At 40.9% G+C, this 24,221-nt stretch overlaps 1 protein-coding gene across 1 annotated transcript in view; it reads right to left on the bottom strand.

The window, feature by feature from the left end:
• The window catches only part of ANKFN1 (ankyrin repeat and fibronectin type III domain containing 1), a 137,117-nt gene that overhangs the window by 13,837 nt on the left and 99,059 nt on the right, over positions 1-24,221 (bottom strand). Inside the window, exons 10-15 of the mRNA XM_039343567.1 lie at positions 20,164-20,296; positions 17,075-17,191; positions 11,288-11,503; positions 7,576-7,742; positions 6,395-6,542; positions 2,891-3,059 (exon numbers count right to left, since the gene is read on the bottom strand). Of these exons, the coding sequence (XP_039199501.1) occupies positions 2,891-3,059; positions 6,395-6,542; positions 7,576-7,742; positions 11,288-11,503; positions 17,075-17,191; positions 20,164-20,296 (950 nt within the window). The remainder of the gene's footprint in view (positions 1-2,890; positions 3,060-6,394; positions 6,543-7,575; positions 7,743-11,287; positions 11,504-17,074; positions 17,192-20,163; positions 20,297-24,221) is intronic.

Below are 24,221 nucleotides of genomic sequence, written 5' to 3'. Positions count from 1 at the left end.
TTATGTGTTTTTAACAGAGTCATCTTCTTAACAACACTCTCCATTGAACAAAGGGTTAGTCTCTGATGGACTTGGGTTTTTGTTTTTGTTTTGGTATTCACTGGGTCTCCAACATACCCTACTTACAAACTTCCATAATCTATATACTGCTTGTTTAGGCTCAGCCCATATTTGGCATCAAAACATCCCACATTGAATGACTGGCATCTCCAGAAACAATTATTAAAAAATCCTACTTAAAATCTTGGCAACCACTTCCAATCAGCAGTGTCCAAAATACAAGGGAAGTTACAGTAATAGGAAAACTGCAGTAGATTCTTAATGGTCCTGCCTCTAACCTAACAATAGTGCTAGCAACTATTCACGGTGCAAATTCAGTGTGTGATTTGTTCAGGACTGAATATTTGAAACGTTTCAATAATCTTCTTAATAGAATTTTAGCTTCCCTCAATTGTTTCATAGGTTGAGCAGGTTTTCTATTAGTTTAAAGGTTTGACAAAGCTATACCTGCAAATGAATGTCACAATCTCCTTTTAATTGCTTGAAAACCCGTGGGGTTCTTTTTAACCTAGGTATGTTTTAAGATCTTCCCAAGCTCTTTATATCTCTCTTTGATCATGCCAACATATTTTTCAACCATGTCTGAAAAAAGGAAAGAAAGAAGCAGTACTGACTTCTTTTCATCCTCTCCCAACAGGGCTAATTTCTAAAGGACTCTCTGAGCATCTGGCTTACCCTACACAGGTGGCACTTTAGCAAAATGTGACAACTGCTGTTTTAGCTTCAGAGCTGCATCTCCTTACTGCGGTGTGGTTGCAAAACCAGGCCTATAATGTTGGTGTAACAAATGTTAACTTTAGCAGAGTCATCTGTGGTTTTACAGTTAAAGATCCAGTAGCCACCAGCTAATATGGAGTGGAAGTTTCCAATATTTGGGAGGTGAATCACAGCTATTTTATAGGCACTAGGGAAAAATGTGCAATAAATCAGAAAATGGCCTCTGCTCGAGGGCATGAGATCAGTTACTTTTTGTTTGGAAAGCAAAATTGAGCTGTTAGTAGAATTCTCCCTGGAATGCTTATGATTCCCGCATTATAAATTCATTGCATTGAGACGGATGAGCAGAGCAGCCTCCATTCTTATTGTTTACGTCAAACTGCTTTACTACCTCTGCTGTCTCTGCAGATCTATAGCAGATATTAAATGTGCTTCTAATCCTACTGGAAACATCACAATTTCTGGATTTACTTTTTTGTACAGTAGCTTGGAGTGCACTTAAATGGCTACTGAGGATGAGGGTGGCATTACTGGAGGGATGAGTTGAGCTCAATGCACCTACTTTCCTTCTTTATTTCAAGAAAAATATGAAAAAAGGTTTTCACTTTCTAGGAAGTGCACTCTGCATTTCGTTGCCAAATTTTAGCAGCAGCTCTAGGGACTCCCTGGATTTTACAACAACAACAACAACAACAACAACAAAAGAATAGGAGAAGTGCAAAGTGTAACCCTAAGCCTCAATGGCCAAAGCCAATCTTTTTATACCAAGTTGAACACCTGATTGGCAGGGAAACTTGTGAACCAGTGAACTGTAGTTGCAAGGTATCTGGAGATTACCAGCTGGGAACCATTTGTTTTGAATCCTAAAAGTCATATTTTATTATAGGAATGGTAGCATGGAGCCATGAGCCGTGCCAGATATTTCTCAGCAGTCTACCAAACTCCAAGCCTTTACCAAAACATTATTTGATTTAAGAATTAAACACAATATTGCAATACAATGTAGGGCATCTAGCACTATAGTGTTGACAATCACACCTTACAATAATGGTAAGTACATCCCCAGGGCTAGTTTGCCTTCTGGTTAATGTTTTGTAGCTGGCCATGCCTACAAGGAATAGCAGTAGCACTTAGACTTATATACCAGTTCACAGTCCTTTACAGCCCTCTCTAAGCGGTTTACCAAGTCAGCGTATTGCCCCCAACAATCTGGATCCTCATTTTACCGACCTTGGAAGGATGGAAGGCTGAGTCAACCTTTAGCGGGTGAGGATCGAACTCCTGGCAGTTGGCAGAATTAGCCTGCAATACTGCATATTAATCCCTGCCATCACAGCTCTTGCCAGCAGATTGGGAATAAGCAAATCCACTTTGTGAGTGTGCTAATCAGATGCCCTCAAAAATTATAAACGTGTTCCTGACCCAATGGAATCAAAGTTTATCTAGTTCAGCTTCTTATCTTTTCTGGTTGTATCTGGGAATCTAGGCAGGAAGGAAGCAGCCCCTTTCTGCAGTTGTTCTTCAGTACTGGTAATCAGAGCAGCAATTCTTCCAAACAAATAAAATGGAATTACTCCAAAAACAACTGCTGTCCTCCAGAATGACTCCTAATTAGCAACATTTGTCACAGAAATGCTTTCTCTCCTAAATACAATGACCAATGCATATATAATGGATGTATTTGTCTAAGCTCCAACTATTCTGCATAGGCAAATGGGTGGCAATTATGAAAAACATCAAAATCATCACTAAGCCAGACCGACCTTCTTTGCTTTGCTGATTAACCCATTTCAAAATGACCTGATTCTGCATGCTTTACTACACTCAAGGGCTGTGTGTTGCGTGATATCTGCCAGCTTCTGCAGGGCGGGAATGATGACTAGCACACGTAACCCGGTAGCAGGTCTCTCTCTCTCTCTGTCCCTGTCTCTGTCTCTCTCTCTCACACCTATCTGGAGTCAGAGAGAAAAAATGATGTTGCTAAGAAATCACATGATTTATGGACTCTCTGCTGAGGAGGGAGGCAGAGACTGGATGGGGGAACAGATACAACTTTGTGATTTTATTGTAAGGCAAGTGAGTTAATATTTCTAGGAGAACCAAGGTAGTATACCGAGTTCAAACATCTGAAGAGGGAGGTTAAGGAATCCTGTGTGGGGGGTGTAAGGGTTGTTCTGTCCCGGGGCAGTGCAGACGTCGTCTGAGGCAGGGAGCAGGAGAAGAAAGGACACATTGTGACCCAATTCCAACACCTCCTGTGTATACAGACGGAACAGCTTAGCCTACAGAGGGACATGCATAGAAAAGAAATGGGGGGACGGGGGAAGGAGAAAGTTATAACATGGCATTTTTAGCAACACCCCTCCCTCACAATGATATAAAACATTAGAACAAACTGTCACAACATCTGCCAGACAGGCATGTCTATAAAACTATAGGCATTTGGATGTAGGTGAAGGCATACACACATGCAGGCACAACACACAGAGACATTGGGGTGTGCTTTTCTTATTCCTGCTTCAGAAAAGGTTTCATGCCCTAATGTTCCACCTTAAAACATACACATACATAGAAAACCCCAGACTCACACCCCCCCCGAAAATAACACCCATGTTACTTATTAACCAGAAAACCTACACCATGATTTTCCCAAGATTTTCATTTATGTGGAAACATGAAAATCAATTTGGTTCAAATATTCAGAACTTTATTAAAAACAAACTAGGTAGAATTCTGGAGGGAGTTTTGTCTGCTCCCTTGCTTTTCTATCAGCCTGCCACATTGCACTGGGATAATGCAAATAAATAAAATTAACAAGCTGCACTAGAGAAAAACACGAACATCAAATAGTATATTTTTTGTTAAGAATTCTTTTTACCCCAAACTGAATTATGGATTATATCTACCGTGTTCTACTTTTCCCCACAAAGCATTGCTCCCATTATAGAATGTGACCCCTTTAGGAAAAGAGAAGAAACACCACTTATTTCAAAATGGGATGAATGCTGTACAGATATTTCAGAAGCAGATGTCTAATACTGGCTGGTAAGAAATTCTAAGTCTTAAAGTTGAGATATTGCTGCCTACAATGATTCAACACAAGTCTCCTTCATTTTTCAGTTTAGCTTTAATTTTTTTAAAGGCCTGCAGAATCAGGCCAGGTTCCACCTCCCCTCAACACAATATGCTCAATGGACGAATTGTTCCAATTTAAATGGTTACGTGTTGGGGGAGTAGTGATCAGATTTGTTACTTAAAAGAGAGGGTAACCACATAAAAGATAGTGAATTTGATGATAGCTTGGAGTTCTCTATATCCTTGGTCATCTTTGTGTAGCCATAATAAAATCACTTTATACAAAGTAGCTTTACACTAAAAAAAAAAAAAGAAAAAAGAAAAAAAAAGAAAAAAAAAAGACTTCAGGACTCTTTTATGCAACAACTTTAAGATGTGTGGACTTCAATTCCCACAATTCCCTAGCTATTCAAGTTTCTCCAGATTATCCAACCACTGATCCAGAAGAACAGAAGCTTGATGATCTTCAGAAGTTCATTATGAAACTCACAGCACTTATAGGCAAGATGTGCTTGTTGTTGTTGGACTGGAGTGCCAAAGTTGGAAATATTAAGGAGCAAAAAATAGTTGGGTTCTATGGCCTAGAACAGGGGTGTCAAACTGCCAGCCTGCAGGCCAGATGGGTCATGGTGAAACCACACCCATCCCATTACTGGAAAAAAGTCACAATATGTCGCAACACGTCACGTGATGTTGTGAGTTTGACACCCCTGGCCTAGAAAAACCAAAATGAAGCAGGAGAACAACTTGATTGATTTATGCCAATCTAGTGTTAGTGATTTCTTCATGGCTTACAGTCTTCCAACAATCAAAACGATACCCATATATTGGATTGTTGACTGAAATCAAATTGGTGATATTACTGGTATAAGCAGGTGGAATACCTTGTGCTATGCTGATAATACTACACTGAAGGCTGAAAATGCAAATGATCTGCAGTCTCTAGTAAGAAAAAACAAGAAGCACAGTGAAAAAAAAATGAGACTGATTAATTATAAAGAAGACTAAGCAATGGAACCATCATCATCATCATCATTTCAAGAGACTATGTAGACCGTACACAAATCACCACTGAAGACAATTGTATTTGGGTGTATGCACTTGGCTCTTGTGAGCTGAATCTGACTGCATGGCAAATGCATTGGTGACAGCTAAATTGTATAACAACAAATTATTCTGTTTTAACACAGCAGTGTGAGATGCATCTTGGGCTAAAGGCTTGGTACCTGGACATACAAGAAGCAGTCATCCACTTGCTTCACTATATACTGGTGCTTATCCGACATCTCATCCAACTTTTGAAGGTACAAAACCAATGGTAATGACCCTTCACCACTTCATGACCTACTGGCCACAGGATCAGGAGGGTGCAGACAGAGAGTTAAAGATTTACCCTGTATTCCCACTCTGTTTCTCAGTTCACACACTTCTTGCTTGCTAATCTAAGGTCACTTCCTTCCCTCTCTCTTCCCACGGACACACATCTAGTGCAGATGCCCTTGGACACTCTTCCCAGGAGACGTAATTGGCATTGCCGATCCATATCATTTATTCCCTCTAAATAAATCACTTTTCTGCTACAGTCATAAAACTTGCTTCACTAATCTTGCCCAGGTTAAATTCCTCTTCTCAGGAATGCTCTTTCATATATACATATGGATCATTTCAATCTCCAGCTCAAATCATATTTCACACACGTTCAGAGGTATATAAGAGCAAGCTCTATTGCCACTTACAGCTGGCCATTTGTTTTATGGCACTGATTACTATCTTGATTTAAATTAAGTTTTATACAGGGTTTCACCATGAGCTCACTGTAAGTTTAAAAGTAAAGCATCATTTCTGAAAGTTTGCAAAGGCAACGAGGCTATGAATTATAATACAGCTTTCATTAATCTGTCCGGAGGCAAACAAAATATAACTCCATCTTTCCCTAGCTCAGCGGTTCTCAACCTATGGGTCGCGACCCCATTTGGGGTCGATCGACCATTTCACGGGGGTCGCCAAGCAAGGTTGTCCGCCATTTTTTCCCCTTTTCCGGCGGGTGCCTTACTTCCCTTGGGCTGGGCCAGCTGGTGGCCCAGCCGGTGATCGGCCTGCTCCGTTTCTGACGCTTGCCAGCTACGCCTCGGCTGGCGCAGGGGGCGTCACCACGCATGTGTGGCGCTCCCAGGCAGGGAAAGTCCTTGACTTACAACCGGTTGGGTAGTCCTCGACTTACGACCGGTTTAGTCCTCAACTTACGACCGGTTTAGTCCTCAACTTACGACCGGTTGGGGGTCGCGGCATTAAAAAGGTTGAGAACCACTGCCCTAACTGGTAGCAAAATCTACACAAATCAAATCTGATACCAAATCAGCTCAAGTTCAGTGTTGTTGATCAGCATACATGCACACATAGGTACAAATACATGCATGCATGTATTAGTGGTATTTTCCCCACCAGTGACTTTAACTACTTGAAATGAGATGGATGACAAGAGTCACACTGCATAGCCTCACAGCGAGTTAGGCGACGAACAAATTTAATATAGAAATAAAACCTGTTGTAGAGGAAGATTGATCTGTTTAAGAAGAGCTTTCATTGCCATTTGGAGCTCAAAAAACAGTCGAGTTGGGCACTCTGCAGAATGATCCATATTTTCCATAGATTCCAAGCCAGAAAGTCTTTGGATCCATTCCCATTCCTCTCTGTATAGGGAATGAAGTTAAAATTAGAAATATAACAAAAGTTCATTGCACAAGGAAGAATTTACTGAATGTACGTTTAGGCTTTGTTCTCTAATAGTAAAATCTTCTAAACTTGTAACAGACCCAATTGCTTGTGGTTAAAAAAGGGCCAACTTTCTGATTCCATTCTGCGTGTGCATATCAAGATGAAGACTTTCTTTGACATGCAGGCTGTTCCATGTTTCTTATAATTTTTTAATGCACATTCCTTAGGGTCTCATGCGGGCGGGTGGGTGGACTCAATTTTCTCATTAACTCATCTAGTTTCTTCATTGAACGTAGCCAGCCTGGGTTTTTATTTCTCCTCTCTTCTTAAGATTGAAGACATAAAGCTGAAACTGGACTAGAAGACCTCCAAGGTCCCTTCCAACTCTGTTGGTCTGAAACAAGGGGATTGTGGGAGTATGTGTACTTTAGTGGAGTGGTGGACAGAAGCATCTATAGCAGGAGGACAAGGGGAGTGGTGCAAGTACCACTCAATTTCTACATGTATCGTGATGTTGCCTAACACCTGAAAGGGGCAGAGTTTAAGGTGCAACACTGTAATGTTGCCTTGGTCAAGGTGTAGGTGCCATTGGAAGGTCTACATGGGCTTTAGGTAGGCAAAACAAATAAACCCCAACATCTCTGCAAGCCTGGCCTGTCTTGATCTTTGATCAGCACCCATTCAACTGGATTACAGTGAAAGGGCTAATTAGTCCCTGGGTGAAGGCAAGTAGGAACTGTATCCCTGGATCTCACTGTTGGGATATGGAGTTGGCTACTTCTTTCCTTACTTGTCAGGTTGCATTAGTTTGGCTGATTGCTGCATAATGGGTAGATAAATGACAGATGAAGATAAGAAATCTTGGTATATGCCCTGATATCCCTAGTGATGAAAAATATTTTCAGAGAGCACCATTCCAAAGAGAAAGCAAATTCACAGAGTGAGTGAATAAGGGAACCCAAGCCATGTCAACTCAGAAGCTAATTCCAACCAGGTTCCTCCACTTACTTGGACACATTGCAATTGTCTCGGATTTTAACGTGACACAGAATGTTAGGCAGCTTTTGTAGCACAAGCACTTTGATTTGATCTACGGAACTGCAGAGTTTTAGGTAGCCCAAATAAAGGCCCGGAGCCAGGCGTTGTTGGCTCCTTCTGTGATAGGAAAGTGTGTCCTGTTGGAGAAAAAAAAATAGATTCAAAAATTTTCTTGACTTTTCTACCATATAAAAAAGAAAGAAGGGCTCACCAAGCAGTGGGCAATATGGAATTTTATCTATTATTATGGTTTGTTGCTCAGTCAGCCATTTGCCATTTTTATTCACCTATCAAATCCTCCCCAACTTCCCAAGATGTTGTTCAATGGGTGTTAAAAGTATTGTCACTTATTATTATTATTATTATTATTATTTAGACATGAACCTCAGTCAACTGAACATTCACATTGATTGGCACAGGTGGTTGACACGGGTTGCTGCCAGCATCCTAGGTATCCACCAGATACCTCCTTAAAATGTAAGATGTTCTGAGTAGCGCAGTTTTTTGTAGCATTGCTGGAGTTATTATAGGAAGCTGCAGTTTCTTGAAATATTTTGCATTATTATTATTATTCACACTATTAATATGATTAGTAGTAGTTATAGCAGCAGCAGCAGCAGCAGAAGTAGTTTTGATCCCCAAGTCCCGTGCTTTGTTTCTTTTATCTATAAATTTTATTAAAGTTTTAAAGAGAAAATATAAACTAAAATAACACAAACTAATACAGAAGAAAACAAAAAAGAGAAAAAAGTGCAGAAAGAAATGATGAATAGAAAGAAGCTTTTGATTTCCTTTGCAGCAAATACAAGTATAATTACCAAGTTATCTCTTACTCTATGATTCTCCCCTCCAAAAAAGTGAGATGTCCTGTGTTTTGTTACAAAGTCGGCATTTAACAGCCCCACTCTTCTTGAAATCTATGGAAATAATCCTTCCAATTTTTAATTGGAACATTTTTTTCTTCCATTCAATCATGCTCAATTCTTGAAGACTGCCTAGATAAGTTCCTGTAGTTTCCTTGCCAAGGTTTTTCTGAAGTGGTTTGCCTTTGTCTGCTTCCCAGAGCTGAGCAAGAGTGACTGGTCCAAAGTCACCGAGTCTGTTTTCATGCCTAAGACAGGACTAGAACTCACAGTCTCCTGGTTTCTAGCCTGATGCCTTGACCCAGGGGTAGGCAACCTTGGCTCTTTTATGACTCGTGGACTTCAACTCCAAGAATTCCTGAGCCAGCCATGCTGAGGGGAAAGGGAGAGGTTTCCAAGCTGAGCCATGCTGGCTCAGGAATTCTGGGAGTTGAAGTCCACGAGTCGTAAAAGAGCCAAGGTTGCCTACCCCTGCCTTAACCCATTATTCCAAACTGGCTCTCCGTTGGAGCCAAGGGAGGGAGTTATGGACAGAAGCTACTGTGCAGAAAGTGGCTTCAGTATATGGGCATCAGATATGCAATCCCAATCCCCTATTTGTATGTTCATTTGTAGATTAAATAAATTCACTGACAGTTTCCCAGCAGTGATTTGACTGCAGCAGCAAAAGGAATCTGCTAAGGTATTCATAAAGCACGCCTCACCTCATTTTAGCCCAGCATTTGGAACTGGAAATATTCCTAATCCTAACTTGTTCTAAATGGGCAATGAAAGCATTGGAAATAAGAGCTGGAAGATCTAGAGCCAATCTCCCTCCTACATCAGGAGGCTATTACTGACAGTCTCATAGTAGAATTCATTTATCCTATCTTTTGTTTCTTTGCTAACATTCTCTATTATCAGTAACTGAGAAATGGATCCAAGCATTTAAAATGGAAAGAAAAAGAGGGGTGGGGGGGGGGTGGGGGAAACAGTATTGGAATTAAATCATATTAAAAAAAAATAGTGGTTTGAATATGGAGAGGTCTCCTGAGGCCAAGTAACTGCAGGAAAGGGTTATGGAGTCATTGCGTGTCAGTTGGACTGCTATATAAATTTATTAAACAAGGAAACAGAGAAACAAACAAAGAAATATAAATGTTGCTAACAGATAAATGTGAGCAATCTGGAGAAAAGAGAGTTCATGTGATTTTCCTTTAAATTTTTTTTTGTTGCTTCAGAATATAACCTAAAAGTGAATTTGGCAGATTTTGCCAAGGGATTTCAAAAGGCAGAGTAGGGAGCAGAGGCAGAAAATTAAAGGTGTCAGTGGCTGTCAGAATAAGCTTCCGGTGTTAAACATGACATGCGACAGGAGTGGCTGTGCTTCCCGAAGCTGACATTTGTCTCTTCTCAGCAAAAAGGGATACAAAGGCTCTCCTGCTCGAGTTCTAAAATCCAAATATTATTAGTATTTTTTTTCCCCAGGTGGAGGAGAAAATTTGCAGTATCCCTTAACTTGCTGGTCATTGTGTCAGAGGTGTAATTCCAGGAGCACTGAATCTTCAACACCTCATGACTGACTGATCACAAGGAGGCAATGGGGTGTGGATGGCAAGTTTCAAAAAGTGGTTTCTCTCTGTCTATCACTGCTTGTTTCTTGTTTAACAAACTGCTAATCCGAGGTCACTTCCTTCTGCTTTTCTTACTTGGGCGCATATCCTCAGAACATACGTTTCCCAACTCTGGCTCCAGTAGGATGTAGTCATCCAAGTGCTGGGCTATGTTTTATCTTACCATGGATTTAGTAGTTCTAAAACTTGCTCCACCAATCCTTTGCTTAGGACAGATGCCAGATCTCGGCAATGCAGACATATAATGAGAACACTTCAACCTCAAGTCATTTCTGGCAATACAGTACTTTAAAACTAAATTTTGAGGGTCTTCCTGAGTTTGAAATGGACAAATTGACAAATTTTGTCAGCCTCAGCATAATATATATATTATGCTGAGGCTGACAAAATTTTTCAATTTTTTTGTGGGTAAGATGTCCTACACATTTTGGCACCCTGGGTGAAAAGCAAATACCATCTTTTCCCCCAGCTGCTGGTGCCCTCAAAACTGGAGCACTAGCTTTGTTTAGTTTCCTGACATTACTTATCTTTTGAATGACCTTAAAATTTATTTATTTAATTTAACAGTTTAATTATACTGTTTTGCAGTATTTTTTAAAATCATTTTTAAAATTTCCGACAAGATATCATAAATATTTTAAACAGATTTCTGAGTCATTTAATTGGTTTGCTTATTAGATGTAGATCCTTCTTCCTCAAAGCAGCATATACGATGCTTCCTTTTATTTTCCCCAGTAAGACTCTGTGAAATAGGCTGGCTTGGGAGTGTGGGAGCATCTGGACCCATTAAGCTTCCATGGGTGAAGGTAGGCTTGGACTGGTATTTCCTATTTCAAGTCAATGACTAATCATGATACCAGCCTGGCTCTCATAAGGATTTCATTTCATGCTTTCAATTTTGGAGAGAACTATGCATGATTAATTTGGTTTGGATGCAGGACGGGGACAGTCTTTTGGGCTAGGAAGCTATAATCAAGCAATCAACCAAATAAATAAAGTTTAGTTAATTCTCCACTTTTAATTGAACTGATTTCCAGTATTCACGTCTCCTGACTAAGGAATAGATTGGAACAAGCCAACAAATATGTCCTTTGAATCTCTAACATATGGTGCCTGCCAAGCTACAACTGAGTTCCCAAGAGCTTATCAGAAGGAAAGCTTGCTTATGTGTTGAAATTTGACAGGTATGGAGAAAAAGAGGGTTACCTGGATTGTAATAAGCAAGATGTCTAACGCCGTTGGCTCCTCAGGTGTCGAAAGTGATTTTCTCTGGCTTTGTAGCTTAGATATCTGCATCCATTTGCCATTAAAAAATGAATAGAGGCTCTCCACTTCTCTGATTGTCACTATGATAACATTGCCATGACGGTCTTTGATTGGTTCATAATAGATCTGGCCCAGGTTGTGTGTACCTAACAGGTTCTGTGATTGAAGAGGGAAGTGTTGAAGACTATAAAACACACAATTATTGACTCATTTTCACAGGTCATAATGCACATTTTTGAATAGCAGAATAGCTTTCAACAGCTGTTCAACGGAAATAAAAACAGCGCTGAGACTTTCTTGTTTCAACAAGGTGGTAAATCCCAAGTCAGGGTAACAATTATCACAAAGAGGAAACCCAACAGTTCTGTTCGTTTCAAATTGATGATGTCTGTACTATCTTTCTATCAACAGAATTAAGCATATATTAACAAAATAGAATATGTTGGATTGAGCACTGAGTTGTACTGAATCTACAAGATAGTATGGTAAAATTATTATTTGCTCCATTTAGCTCAGCATAACCTGTCTAATAAGTAGCAGCAGGGGCTGGGGCAGATTCCTAATGCTACCATTATCTGAGATGTTTGCAACTGGATCCTGGGATCTTCTAGGAGGAAATATGGGTTTGTACTGCTGAGATGGCATTAAATAGAAAATGATGGGAAAGTTCTATATAGCTCCACTGCTGCTAATCAGTTGATAAAAGGAAGGAATTTCACAAAATGGTCTGCATAAAACTATAAAATCTTATAATGACAACATTCCCAGGGAGCTTGAATGGAAATGGGTCACATTCATAGGCTTAGATCTCTTCTAACAGATGGGAACTTGAGCATTTTCTTCACAGCAAAGAGAATTAATCCAACGTGGTGATTGTTTACAATTTGAAATGCCTTCTGCGTCCCTTAGTAGGACATAGGAAAATTTCTGTTAAAACAGCTGGGTAGAATATGGATGTATGGTTTATACCAGTGGTTCTCAACCTTTCTAATGCCACAACCCCACAATACAGTTCCCCATGTTGTTGTGACCCCCAACCACTTATACATCACCGGGTGCCAGGGGCGTGGCCAAAGAAAAGGGAAAAAAATGGCGGACAGCCTTGTTTGGCGACCCCTGTGAAATGGTCGTTCAACCCCAAATGGGGTCCCGACCCACAGGTTGAGAACCACTGGTTTATATCAATATTCCCCATCCTGGTGATCTCCAGATGTGAAGGAAATTCCTAGAATGTCCATGCTAGTCACATATTATGAGAGCTCCTGTACTAGCACACCTGGGGGACTCTAGACTTGGGACGAGTCTTCCAGTTCTGTAAGCTTGATTCACCTGTTAGCCTCTGAATTAGTCTCCATAGATACACTGACAATGCTGGACCTGAGATCACAAGCACTGATGGAGCTGTTTATATGCAGCTCTCTCTCTTTCTAAATCCAATTTTCATTTTGAAGGACATAAAAATTATGGTTGAGTTGAAAGCTACAAAGTTGGGAGTTGACTGATGCCAAGTGTAATATCAACTACTAATGTATACAAGACAGAGATATTTGTATTTCAGAAAACAATTAGACTATGTACATACCAAAGGTGCTTTTTCAAGAGGCAACTGTTTTTCTTTGAAGACGTTTCGCTTCTCATCCAAGATACTTCTTCAGCTCTGACTGGATGGTGGGGAATGGGAAGATTTATATTCCTTGCAGACAGCTGGTCATTTGCATTCTTTTAGAGAATCATTGAGGCCACTTGGAGGCTTATCTGTGTCTTCAAAGTCACCTGAGTGGCGCAAATGGGTGTGGAGCCTTCTTGGAACTGCTGAAAGGACTGTGTTGTAGACTGGAGATAGATGATGTCGTATCCCCCCCCCTCTGTTGAGAGAGGGCTGTTCAACTTTGATTCAATTTTCAAATTTTCCTTTCAGCAGTTCTAAGAAGGCTCCACACTCATTTACACCACTCAGATGACCCTGAGGACACAGATAAGGCCTCAGCGGCTCTCTAAAAGAATGCAAATGACCATCTGTCTGCAAGGAATATAAATCCTTCCATTCCCCACCATCTGGTCAGAGCTGAAGAAGCTTCTTGGATGAGAAGCGAAATGTCTTCAAAGAAAAACAAGAAAGTCCAGTTGCCTCTTGAAAAAGTACCTTTGGGACAACCATGACCTGGATGACTGAGAAGCTCCATAGACATTTAGACTATGTATAATTTCTAGGTCAACAAGCATCCCTGCAGAGCTCAGTGGCATTACGACAGAATGAGGACAACTTATTAAAAGACCATGGGATATGGTCATCTTGGAAGGAAAATGGGTGCACTTTCTGACTGTTCTCTGAGATCCCCATTGCAGTCCTTCTGGGACATATATAATTTATATTTGCTTTTTTTGGCATAAATATTTGAAACAGATTTTTTTTTGCAGCAGCAGCAGCAGTTACCATGTTTAGGGTTATCTCAGCATCTTTATAAAATATGACAATTGCATCTCATGAAGGTTTGTGCAGGACAATTTCATGACAGAACATTCAGGCCAATCTTGAAAGAACATGACCGCTCCCAGCACTGGAATTAAAGTTTTCTAGATCACCTCTTGATTATAGTCTAGCTTTTTCATACTCTTTAGTAACTCACCTAGGGCTGAGGACCAGTGTTTGTTTCCTGAAGAGATGCCCAGATGTCTCAAAGAAAAATCCCCAGCATTTTAAATATGCTCATGACTCTGGAAGTTTTCAAAAGGTCTACAGTATGCAAGTAATTGGGGGGGGGCAGGAATGATTTAAAAGGCAAAACTGAATTGACAATGTGGCACATTGTTCATTATGAAAGCAGAGGGGCTGTACATTTAACCTTAATGACATTCTCATTTGATAGATAAAGCCACCCTGAGCAGACTCTATCTGCACTTAGCAGACTACTATTTACCTCTGAGCAGCATTATTAAGATTGTTTATAACCAAAGCACTCAGAACAGCCAGCACACTGGCTGCCATTTAGAAGTGCCTTTAAGTAGCTATTTTAGCTTTAGGCACCCCCCAACCAAGGCACACAGTAGGCGTTCTGTATCCTTATGGGCCCTCTGCTCTTTCGCTGCCTCTACAGGTTTTGCTTAGAGTCAGATAGACTTAATTTTATTTTTATTTATTTATTTTAATCATTTGGAGATTGCTTAGCACGCTCTCTGCCCAGGAGGGCAGGAATTCAAAAAAAATAAAAAAAAATCACAAGGCTTGTAAGTCAGACCTGTTATTCAGCTAGACATGTCCACCTATGTTACCAAGAAGCATGTGAAATTTAGAGTCAGGTTTTCTAGGGAGTTTATTTTTCACACAAGGGAGAGCACATTTGGGATGCGGCGTTTAGCTTTCTGATCTGCCTGACAGGTTGACTTTGCTTGTCGGAAGGTCACAAAAGGGGACCACCTCAGGATACTGTATTTACTGTCGTAAATCCATGCCAGTTTCCAAGTGTCTGAATTTTGATCATATGACCATGAGGATGGTGCAATGGCTGTGTGAAAAATGGTCATATGTCACTTTCTTCAGTGCTGTTGTAACTTTGAGTGGTCGCTAAATGAATGTACAATGAGGACTACATATAGCTTTTCAACCTTTTCACCCACTGTACCACTTTTAGGATATGGCAACATCCGAGTACTACCAGTCGCCTAGCAAGGTGTCAAAAACGTGATGACACACAAAAAAAGGAAAAAAGTGATAAAGTACAGGTAGTCCTTGACTTACAACAGTTCGCTTAGTGACTGCTCGAAGTTACAATAGCGCTGAAAAAAGTGCCCCCCAAGCCACAGCCAAGCAAGACACCTGCCTGCCCGCCCGGCAGTGCACTTTCTCCTATCTGAGGTTTTCATTGTTGTGAGCATTTCTGTTGAGGATTGGCAGTGGGGGTGGGGTGGGGGGTGTTTGGTTTTTATTCCCCCCATCTGCTGGGTGGTTGCAGCAGGTTTTGGTCACGGGACACTGTGACCGTCATAAATATGAATCAGTTGCCAAGCATCTGAATGTAAATCACAAGTCCCTGGAGATGCTGCAACATTCCAGCTGATCGGCGCTTCTTCTGGGCTCAGCAGAAGTGCCAGGATTAGCGCCAAGCTCCAGCTGGAGCCTGGCGCTGATCCTGATGCTTCCAATGAGCCCTGACAGTCCTGAAGAAGCGCTGATCCTGGTGCTTCCACTGAGCCCTGACAGCCCTGCAGCTCCAGCCATCTCTTGCTCAGGCTTGTGCGGTGCTGCCACTGGTTCAGCTCATTCCCCTCCCCCACTACTTTTCTAGGATGGTTGTGTACCACCTTCCAGGTGCCAATGTATCACAGGTGGTACCTGTACCACTGGTTGAAAAGCCTTGACCTATAGTACTACATTATTCTGCTTCTGGATAACATGATCAAACCACTGTGTACTTCCCCCCCATCAACTGCTCCACATCTTTGGCAGGTACTAGAGGAGGCACAAAAAAATAATAATGAATAGATCCTTAAACCATGTAGGAATAAGTGATTGAAGTATCACCAGCGTAGCTCCGCTATGGTTGGAGTAGACAGATCAGGAAAGGATGAGCAAAAGTAATGGGGAAATGTTGCCAACTGCATATTAATAAGCATGCTCACAGTTTACACCAATGAGCAAGTCTGATCTGGAAGTGATTTTGTTTGTGTTATAGGAAACAGAATTGGCATTTTTTTTGGCTTACTGTGCCTCATTTCAGGTCTAACTAATTTAATAATACAGCCATTCTTTTATTTGGTCAGCCAGTTATGAACCCTTGCTTGGCCTGTCTGAGACTGAGATTTGGGGTGCAACTACTCTGTTTCCTGTGTATTAATTGTAAATAACCACTATCAAAAAAGAAGAAGTATTTTTACTCCCACTCATCTATCCTCAAAATACTTAGGATGTACATATATTGTATATAGTATGTTTTACATGTGTGTTATGTATGTGTACACTTCGAGAGGAAGCAACTGAATTTCATTTTTAATATGTGCCATTGCGCCCACAGGAAAAAATTACAATAAAGGTTATCTAATAAGGTTTTTTGAGTTTGGAGATCACAGCCAGCCTCTCCCAAGTTACTTCCCCCAAGTAAGTTGAAGTTCAAGCTGCAATTTCCAAATTTCCTTTTAGCTGATGAGTAAGTTCACGGGTTGCAATTTCAAAAAAAATATGGAGAACCCCATGTTGCGGAAGGCTGTTGTAGTTATTAATGGTGGATTTCCACAAAGATCCTTAAAGGCTCAACTCTCTCAGTTTTGTCAAAGCAGGTAGAGAAGATATTTGTCTGAAATCCCACCAGAAGTGGCTATCCAAGGGGAAAAAAAAATGAGCAGATGCCCCAGAGATTGTTATCCCGTCACCTAATTAATTATCCAGGATGCTCTCTGTTTGATGCTGGCCAGGATTTGCTGTCTAGAATGCTGCCAACACAATAATCAAGTATCTCCATCAGCTGTGTGACTGAGCAGGTTATTTGCTTTTTTAAAATCCTCCTAGGCTGGCAACTATTTATTTCCCGCATCACATTTAATTCTGCTCTCTCTGACGGTAGCTCTGGCTGGGCTCTCAAACCATGTTGCTGCTTACCTGCCTCACAGCATATAATTCTTCTCTTGAGGCCATGCCAGAAGGAAGGGCTAAAGGAGGGGACAGCTGGCAGCTTTTTCCCTTGGAGGCCCTACCCTTGCCGAGATGTACCACGGAAAGCAGGAGCTATCACTCACCTGTAACTGGGCTGCTGCAGACAGCATTTTCTGCCTGGCTTGAAGTGCTGTGGAGGAGGACATAGAAACAGACATGTTCTGCCTCAGCCATCTGATCTCATCCCACATACAAGACAGCTGCAAAATACAGAGTGCAATTGGCAGGGGATGGGGGGGGGAGAGAAAAAGGCAGGAAAGATGAATGAATGAATGTTACCTTCCAAAAAAGTAGCTGCTGTGGGTGGCAGTGTGTTGACTGAAGTTATTAAATGAGCAGAGTTGTGTTGCATCTAATCAGCATACACACCATTTATCTCTCCTAATATACCTGTATGCCATTCTATGAAAATAATCAATCTGGGCTCAAAGACAACATGGGGAGAGAAATGAAGATGAATTTTTGCACCTGCCCCCTCTGACTTTTATTAAACATCCTGAGCAATCTTAAGGATCTTCCCTTCCAATGACTTCAGTGAATTCCAATGTCAATCCAATGCCAATCCTTATCAGCATTAGTGTTTTAAGAAATCCAAGATCCATTTTGTACCCTTGCAAATTAATGGGAAGAAAGGGACTTGCCTGGATTTATTTAAATTCTGGATCAATTAAAACAGGTTTGTAGGAGCAAGAAATAAACAAGATTGGTTATGATCTGGAATGAGTTTGAGCCAGTGACTCCAGAGGAAATGGGTAGGATCCTCTCTGCTAGAAACACAACCACCTATTTATTGGATCTGGCTCCTCCTGGGTCATAAAAGTGGCCAAGGATGCATTCTGCAGTTGGACCCATGCTGTGGTGTTGGTCTCTGTGACAGAGGGGCTGGTCTTTCTCCTACCTCTCCTCAACAGGCTCTTCTTTAACCCAATGGCTTTTTATAACTATTGTCCGGTCTTCATCTTTCCCATTGTCTATTCCCCCATACCCTGGATTTGGGGATCTTCCATCTCTGACCTTGGATGGGGTTGCACTTCCTTCAAGAGTGGGGCACAATTTGGGGGTCTTTCTGGACTCATTGCTACTGTTCAATGAGTAGGTGCCAGCTGTGGGCAGGAAGGCCTTTTAACAGCTTCATCTGATATGTCAGTTATGCCCTTTCCTAGGTCAGAAAGCTCTTCAGAGAGTTGTTCATGCCCTGGTCATCTCCTCATGACCTGACTACTGCCACAGACTGTTCATGGGGCTGCCCTTGAACACTTCCCAGAAGCTTCAATTCATCCAGAATGTTTTGTGAGCTGCAGGGGAACTGATTGTTACCTATAAAGTGGTCATGGCTTAGGCCAAGGGTCTTCAAACTTGGCCCTTTTATGACCTGTGGACTTCAACTCCCAGAATTCCTCAGCCATGCCTGGCTGAAGAATTCTGGGAGTTGAAGTCCACAAGTCATAAAAGGGCCATGTTTGAAGACCCCTGGCCTAGGACCTGGTTACTGAGGGACATGTTTTCCTCATAGTCGCTTCCTGGCCAATTCAATCTTGTAGGGTTGGTACGCTCTGGATTCCTTCAATTAAATAATGCCATCTGTCGCCTGAAGCCCACATTCTCTGCAGCAGCACCTGACCTCTTGAATGAGGTCCCGCCAAAATCTGAGTGGCTCTCACCCTGTTAGTGTTTCTAAGAGCCTTGAAGTCTTGCCTTTTTGCCAAAGCCTTTGGCAAAGCTGAGTGAATCCCCCTTGGATTGTGTGGGTTGGTTTCTTTTTTTTTGTTCCTGTCTGATTCTTGTCATCTTTATTCTTTTATTTTTGTCTCTTATTGTATTTTTTTAAATGTTCTTACTTGTGAACTGCCTGTAGTCATTGGGAGCCAGGTGGCATACAAATTTTAATACTAATACTAGTTTCTAGAAATAGTTATAGAAAAGTAGCGTTGATACAAACAAGAGTCCATTACTGATACATTATGAAACCCATATGGAGATTGCGCTTAGCTAGATACACATGCTGTAATTTCAACGGACGATGGGTTTGCTTCCAACCTGTTTCTGTTTTATTCTTCAATTGGAAACAAGTTTTGCAGCATCCGCCCTTTACTGACACATAGATGTATCAGTTACCCTTGGAACCATCCTCAGTATTTTAAGGTCTCCCTCTGGTACTCAGCAAAGACACCCCAAATTCTCCTCTTTTGCACAGTAGTTTTTTTTCTTCCACGCCCTTATGACTAAATGAGACGCAACGTCACCATTAAATTCACCAGTTTAAAGGCACAATTCTTTTCGCTTGCACAGAAAGAAAAGAGGAATTTTAGACTATGCTGGGGTGAGTACATCCTCACAATCTACTATCTGAAATGTGAAATAAATGAATGTAGAATGTAGGACTGCCAAGAGATATGTTCTAGATAGGGGGCAGGGTTCAATCCCTCCACTGTATCTGCATGTTTTCTTTGCTGTATACCAGGGGTAGGCAACCTTGTCTCTTTTATGACTCATGGACTTCAACGCCCAGAATTCCTGAGCCAGCCATGCTGAGGGGAAAGGGAGAGATTTCCAAGCTAAGCCATGTTGGCTCAGGAATTCTGGAAGTTGAAGTCCATGAATCATAAAAGAGCCAAGGTTGCCTATACCTGCTCTATACAGTGGATGCTATTGCATGGTTTCTATACAATTATATCACATTCAGATTTTATGAATGTGATGTTTACAGTGTTCTGTAGCCATACAGTATACCATATAAGCCTTCTAATCCTTCATCAGTCTTTAGCCTCTAGATTTAAAAAATACTTGGTTTAGTTGGCTACCAGATTTCATCTTAAAATGCAATCATGGAAAATTGACTTACTACTCCCCATCCCTCCTGGATCCCCTAGATGTCCTTTGGCCATCCAGATCTAAGTGATTGTTTAACATGTGGTCCTCCTACATGACTATTGGTTATGATGGTTGGGGCTGATTGGATCTGGAGTCCAGCACCTGGAGGGTCACAGATTCCTTACCTCTGTTCTACATCCCGCAGGGCTCACAACAGTGTGTCCTCACACAACTCAGGCATGCATGTGGCTAAGAAGGGCTGTTTGTATATAAAGGAAAGCAGAGGGCAGGGACCAGCCCAGAAATATCCTCCTGCCTGGAGGAGTTCAACCAAGGGAGAAAATGGCAGGTTGTGACTTACCTTTGTGAACCAGAGAAAATCTTGCATAATAGAACTGACGTGAGAATCATCAATTTCCACTATTGGTATGTGATCTTCATTGGTTACCAACATGTTGTCTTTGTAGTAAAATATCACAGCTAAATAAAGCCCTCTGCATTAAAATAAATGAGAAGGAAAAAAAAGGAATGATCAGGTGTCTATTTCAAAAAAAGACTGATTTGCATTCTGCAAAGCAAGAAGTCCTTATGTTCCTCTAAGCTGGCCTAGCACTTGATTGAAACAATAGAATTCAACTCATTGCTCCTCAAAGAGAGAATTTCCTAGAAATGTTATACATGTTAAACACTAGCAAGTCTGTAGAATAACTCTACAAACGTCTGAAGTAACATTGGCTTCCTTGCATGGGCAAAGCTACTCACAATATCATTTTCATCTGAATTATGTTTGGATAAGTAGTAGCAAAATATTTGGATTTGGAAATGATAAATCAACATGGAGCATCAGATTCTGAGACCTAACTAGCCTCGTTTGGACTTGAAAGGGTAAAGTCTGGGCAGTAGGGAGAATTTTAAAAATCCCAATCTGTAGTGTAGACCATTGTTTTTCAACCTCAGCAACTTTTAAGAGGTATGGACTTCAATTCCTGGTGGAGAATTCTGGGAGTTGAAGTCCACACATCTTCAAGTTGTCAAGTTTAAGGAAGACTATTGTAGTCCAATCTGGGATGCTGAAAAAAACAACAGCAAACCACTGGTTTTGTTGCCAAGAAAACAATGGTTTATGGATGCAGTCGTGAAGTTACCAGAAGTTAAGTTCAACTTGGAGACTTTATTTTTTATCAGTCAAATGTGAAAAAAAAACAAGTTATCTTCTTATACTAGTCATTTTCTTAAGTAAAATATTCCCTTAAATTCAAAATTATTTTTATTATTTTAAAATATTTTAAAATTGCATATCAGTCAATTATTGCATTAATTACCAATACTCGCATTAGTATGAATACCTTTCTTTTTCTACTTTTAAATTTGTTTTGTCATAATGGCAACAGTAATGTTTTTCTGGTTGCCTTCTAGCACCCATAATTTTGTTTCTCCAGAAAATCTTGCACATTGCTCCAGATTGTCTTAGAAAATCTAACTGCCATCACAAATGCAGAACCCAGAAGGATGTCCGAAGAAGTTGTTATGGGAAAAGAATGCAGTGACTATAAAAACTGACTACTTAAAATCAAGCCCAGAGCTCTCAGGTAAAAATAAAATCACAGGGTTGCAAATTATTGGGAAATAATGGAAAACTAGAAATGCTAAAAGCCATTCATTTGTTACATCATTTGTTTTGAAATAAATGAAAGTTGACGTAAAACAGACCTGCTGGGTCAAATTTTCTTTTATTATAACTCTCTCTTTTGAATTCTTGTTTTTCAAACTTCTGCTTCCAGGTGACACTTTCCATAAATTTATTTATCTAATAGGAATGGAGGCTGTGGGGTTAAATACAGAAACTTCTGCATTGCAGAAGATTCTAGGCCAGTGGTTCTCAAGCTTTTTAATGCCGCGACCCCCAACCGGTCGTAAGTCGAGGACTACTCAACCGATTGTAAGTTGAGGACTACTCAACTGGTGCAGCACCGTTTGCAGAATGGGACTTTTGGCGGGCTCAGCAGGGCAGAGACAGCCTGGACAATTCCTATTGGCTTTTGAAAGCCAATAGAATTAGACTCTATTCAAGAGAGTCTATTCTATTGGCTTTCAAAAGCCAATAGAATAAAAGGGAGTAGCACAGCTAAGGAAAAGGGGGAAAAAATGGCGGACTGTGTTGTTTGACGACCCCCGTAAAATGTCCGTTCGACCCCAAATGGGGTCCCGACCCACAGGTTGAGAACCACTGATCTAGGATATACAGTAGTTTGGAGAATATAGTCTCAATTCACCTCAGGTGCTATCCACTCTGTTAAGTTTTATTGTTGAACTGCTTTTATTCAGCGTGTCCAAAACCACACTTAAGGTGTGTTATGCTGTTTTTGAGGAATACTTGTCTCACATTTCTGATTTTTCCATTGTGGAATTTAACATTTAAGACTCTTATTGATGCGCTTCTGTGGTTCACCTGGAACATCAGTGTAAAAACTTTCTTGTAATTGGTATTATATTATTGCTATTTATAGCAAGATGATCCAGCATTGCAACCCCATGAATCAATAGGGTTACTTTGGATTTTGTCCAGGGTAATAGTCCATCATTGCTTACACAAAATCCAATCCCTTAACATATTTATACTTACAACCAGTTATACAGATTAATGAGCAGGTTTACTTAACTGAATGATTACCAGAGCCTCTCTTTGGAAAGAAATATAAAATACAAAGAAGACAAAAAGAATACTGCCGGTGATGAAAGAATATATTGTGCAGGACCAAAGCTTTAATATTCAGAAGATTAGGTAAGTTACCTTGGGACAAGGGACAGTTCAAATTATGAGTATATTAGCATCAGATTTGCTCAGAGTTATTTAAAAAGGTTTACTAATGCATGTTTAAAGCAAATTTGGATCTGACTTCATAAAATCAGTAATCTGATTGCACAGAATGTGTGCCACTGGTTATGTTTGTGTAATAGATCTAATTCAGTGTTTCTCAACCTTGGCCATTTTAACATGCGTGGGCTTCAATTCCCAGAAGCTGGATGGGGAATTCTGGGAGTTGACATCCACCCATCTTAAATTAGCTGCCAAGGTTGAGAAACACTGACCTAATTGATTGGGGGAGGGGGAGAATCAGATATATTAGGAAAACTCCCTAATTCATACAAGCGACCCATTTAACACACTTAGCTTTTGCGTCATGAACTTGTTTACCAGACAGAGAATAAACTCTCCTTACTTCTGAGACAAGGACAATATTCTAGAGAGAACACACAAAAATCAGCTTCACTAGAAACTCCTTTCTCTGCCTCTCCTGTGGTTTTCAATCCATCCCATGTCCACACTGTGGGGGGGGGGGAGAGGAGCAGAAAGGAGTGGAGAGATGGCCCCAACTGTTCCACTCCCCTGACATACAATTCATCCCTTACTAGAGGGTAAAGGGTTAAGTCAGCCTTGCCTAATCTGGGGCTCTTCAAATACTAGAACAATTTCTATAAGCCTCCCCCCAGCCAGCATGGGAGTTGACATCCAACCTCTCTGTACAGATTACTGTAATTGTCTTCCATCCAAATAACTATAGGTCCAAGTGTTATAAAATAGAAACAAATTGGCTTCAGGGTGAGAAATTAGATAGCAGAGTATTGCCTGCATTTTTTTTTTCTTTCTTTCTAGATTGTACATATAGTACAATCCTATATAGGTTGTATTCAAAGGCACTTATTCCTGGTAAGCATGCCTTTGATTGGTCTTAGCGGGTGGCTGGCTTTGTCCGAGCTCAGCAGCTCAGCAGGGTGGGCCTAGTAAGGACTTGGATGGGAGATTATCAGGGCAGTTGCTTGGACTGGGAAGTTTAAAAAGTACCCTGGAAGGAGGCCGTGGCAAACCACTCTCATGCTGTTACTGAGAATACAGCATGGATGTGTCCTGGTAGCCATCAAGGGTTAAGCTGGATCCAAGGTCATCTTTACCTTTCTAGGCATGAGGTTTTAGTTTGACTAAAAAGCTCCCTGGATTTATCAAGGAGACAAATTATTACCTGTGAAATTACAGGGTCTTATGTTGCTGATAAGGATAAAGAAGCTGTTGAAACAAAGGATTGGACAAATGAACAGGGTCACCAGAAAGCATGAATGCTTTTGAAGATTACTCTGAAGATTGGCTGCTTCTTTAGAAGAGGCTCCTTGGCTGCTAGATTTAATCCTTTTTGTCACACCCAAACAACCTTTCCTTTCCTTTCCTTTCCTTTCCTTTCCTTTCCTTTCCTTTCCTTTCCTTTCCTCTCCTCCCCTCCCTTCCCCTCCCCTCCCCTTTCGCTCTCCTTTCCTCTCCTCTCCTCTCCTCTCCTCTCCTCTCCTCTCCTCTCCCCTTCCTTTTTCCTTCTTCCTTTTCATCCCTACCCTATCCTACTCTATTCCCTTTGTCTCCTCTGCATCCAG

The sequence above is a fragment of the Crotalus tigris genome, unplaced genomic scaffold (assembly GCF_016545835.1).
Source record: "Crotalus tigris isolate CLP2741 ecotype Arizona unplaced genomic scaffold, ASM1654583v1 scf7180000017865.1625608, whole genome shotgun sequence".
Lineage (NCBI taxonomy): Eukaryota > Metazoa > Chordata > Lepidosauria > Squamata > Viperidae > Crotalus > Crotalus tigris.
Note: the sequence above shows the minus strand (reverse complement) of the source record. Positions and strands in the feature narration are given on the sequence as shown.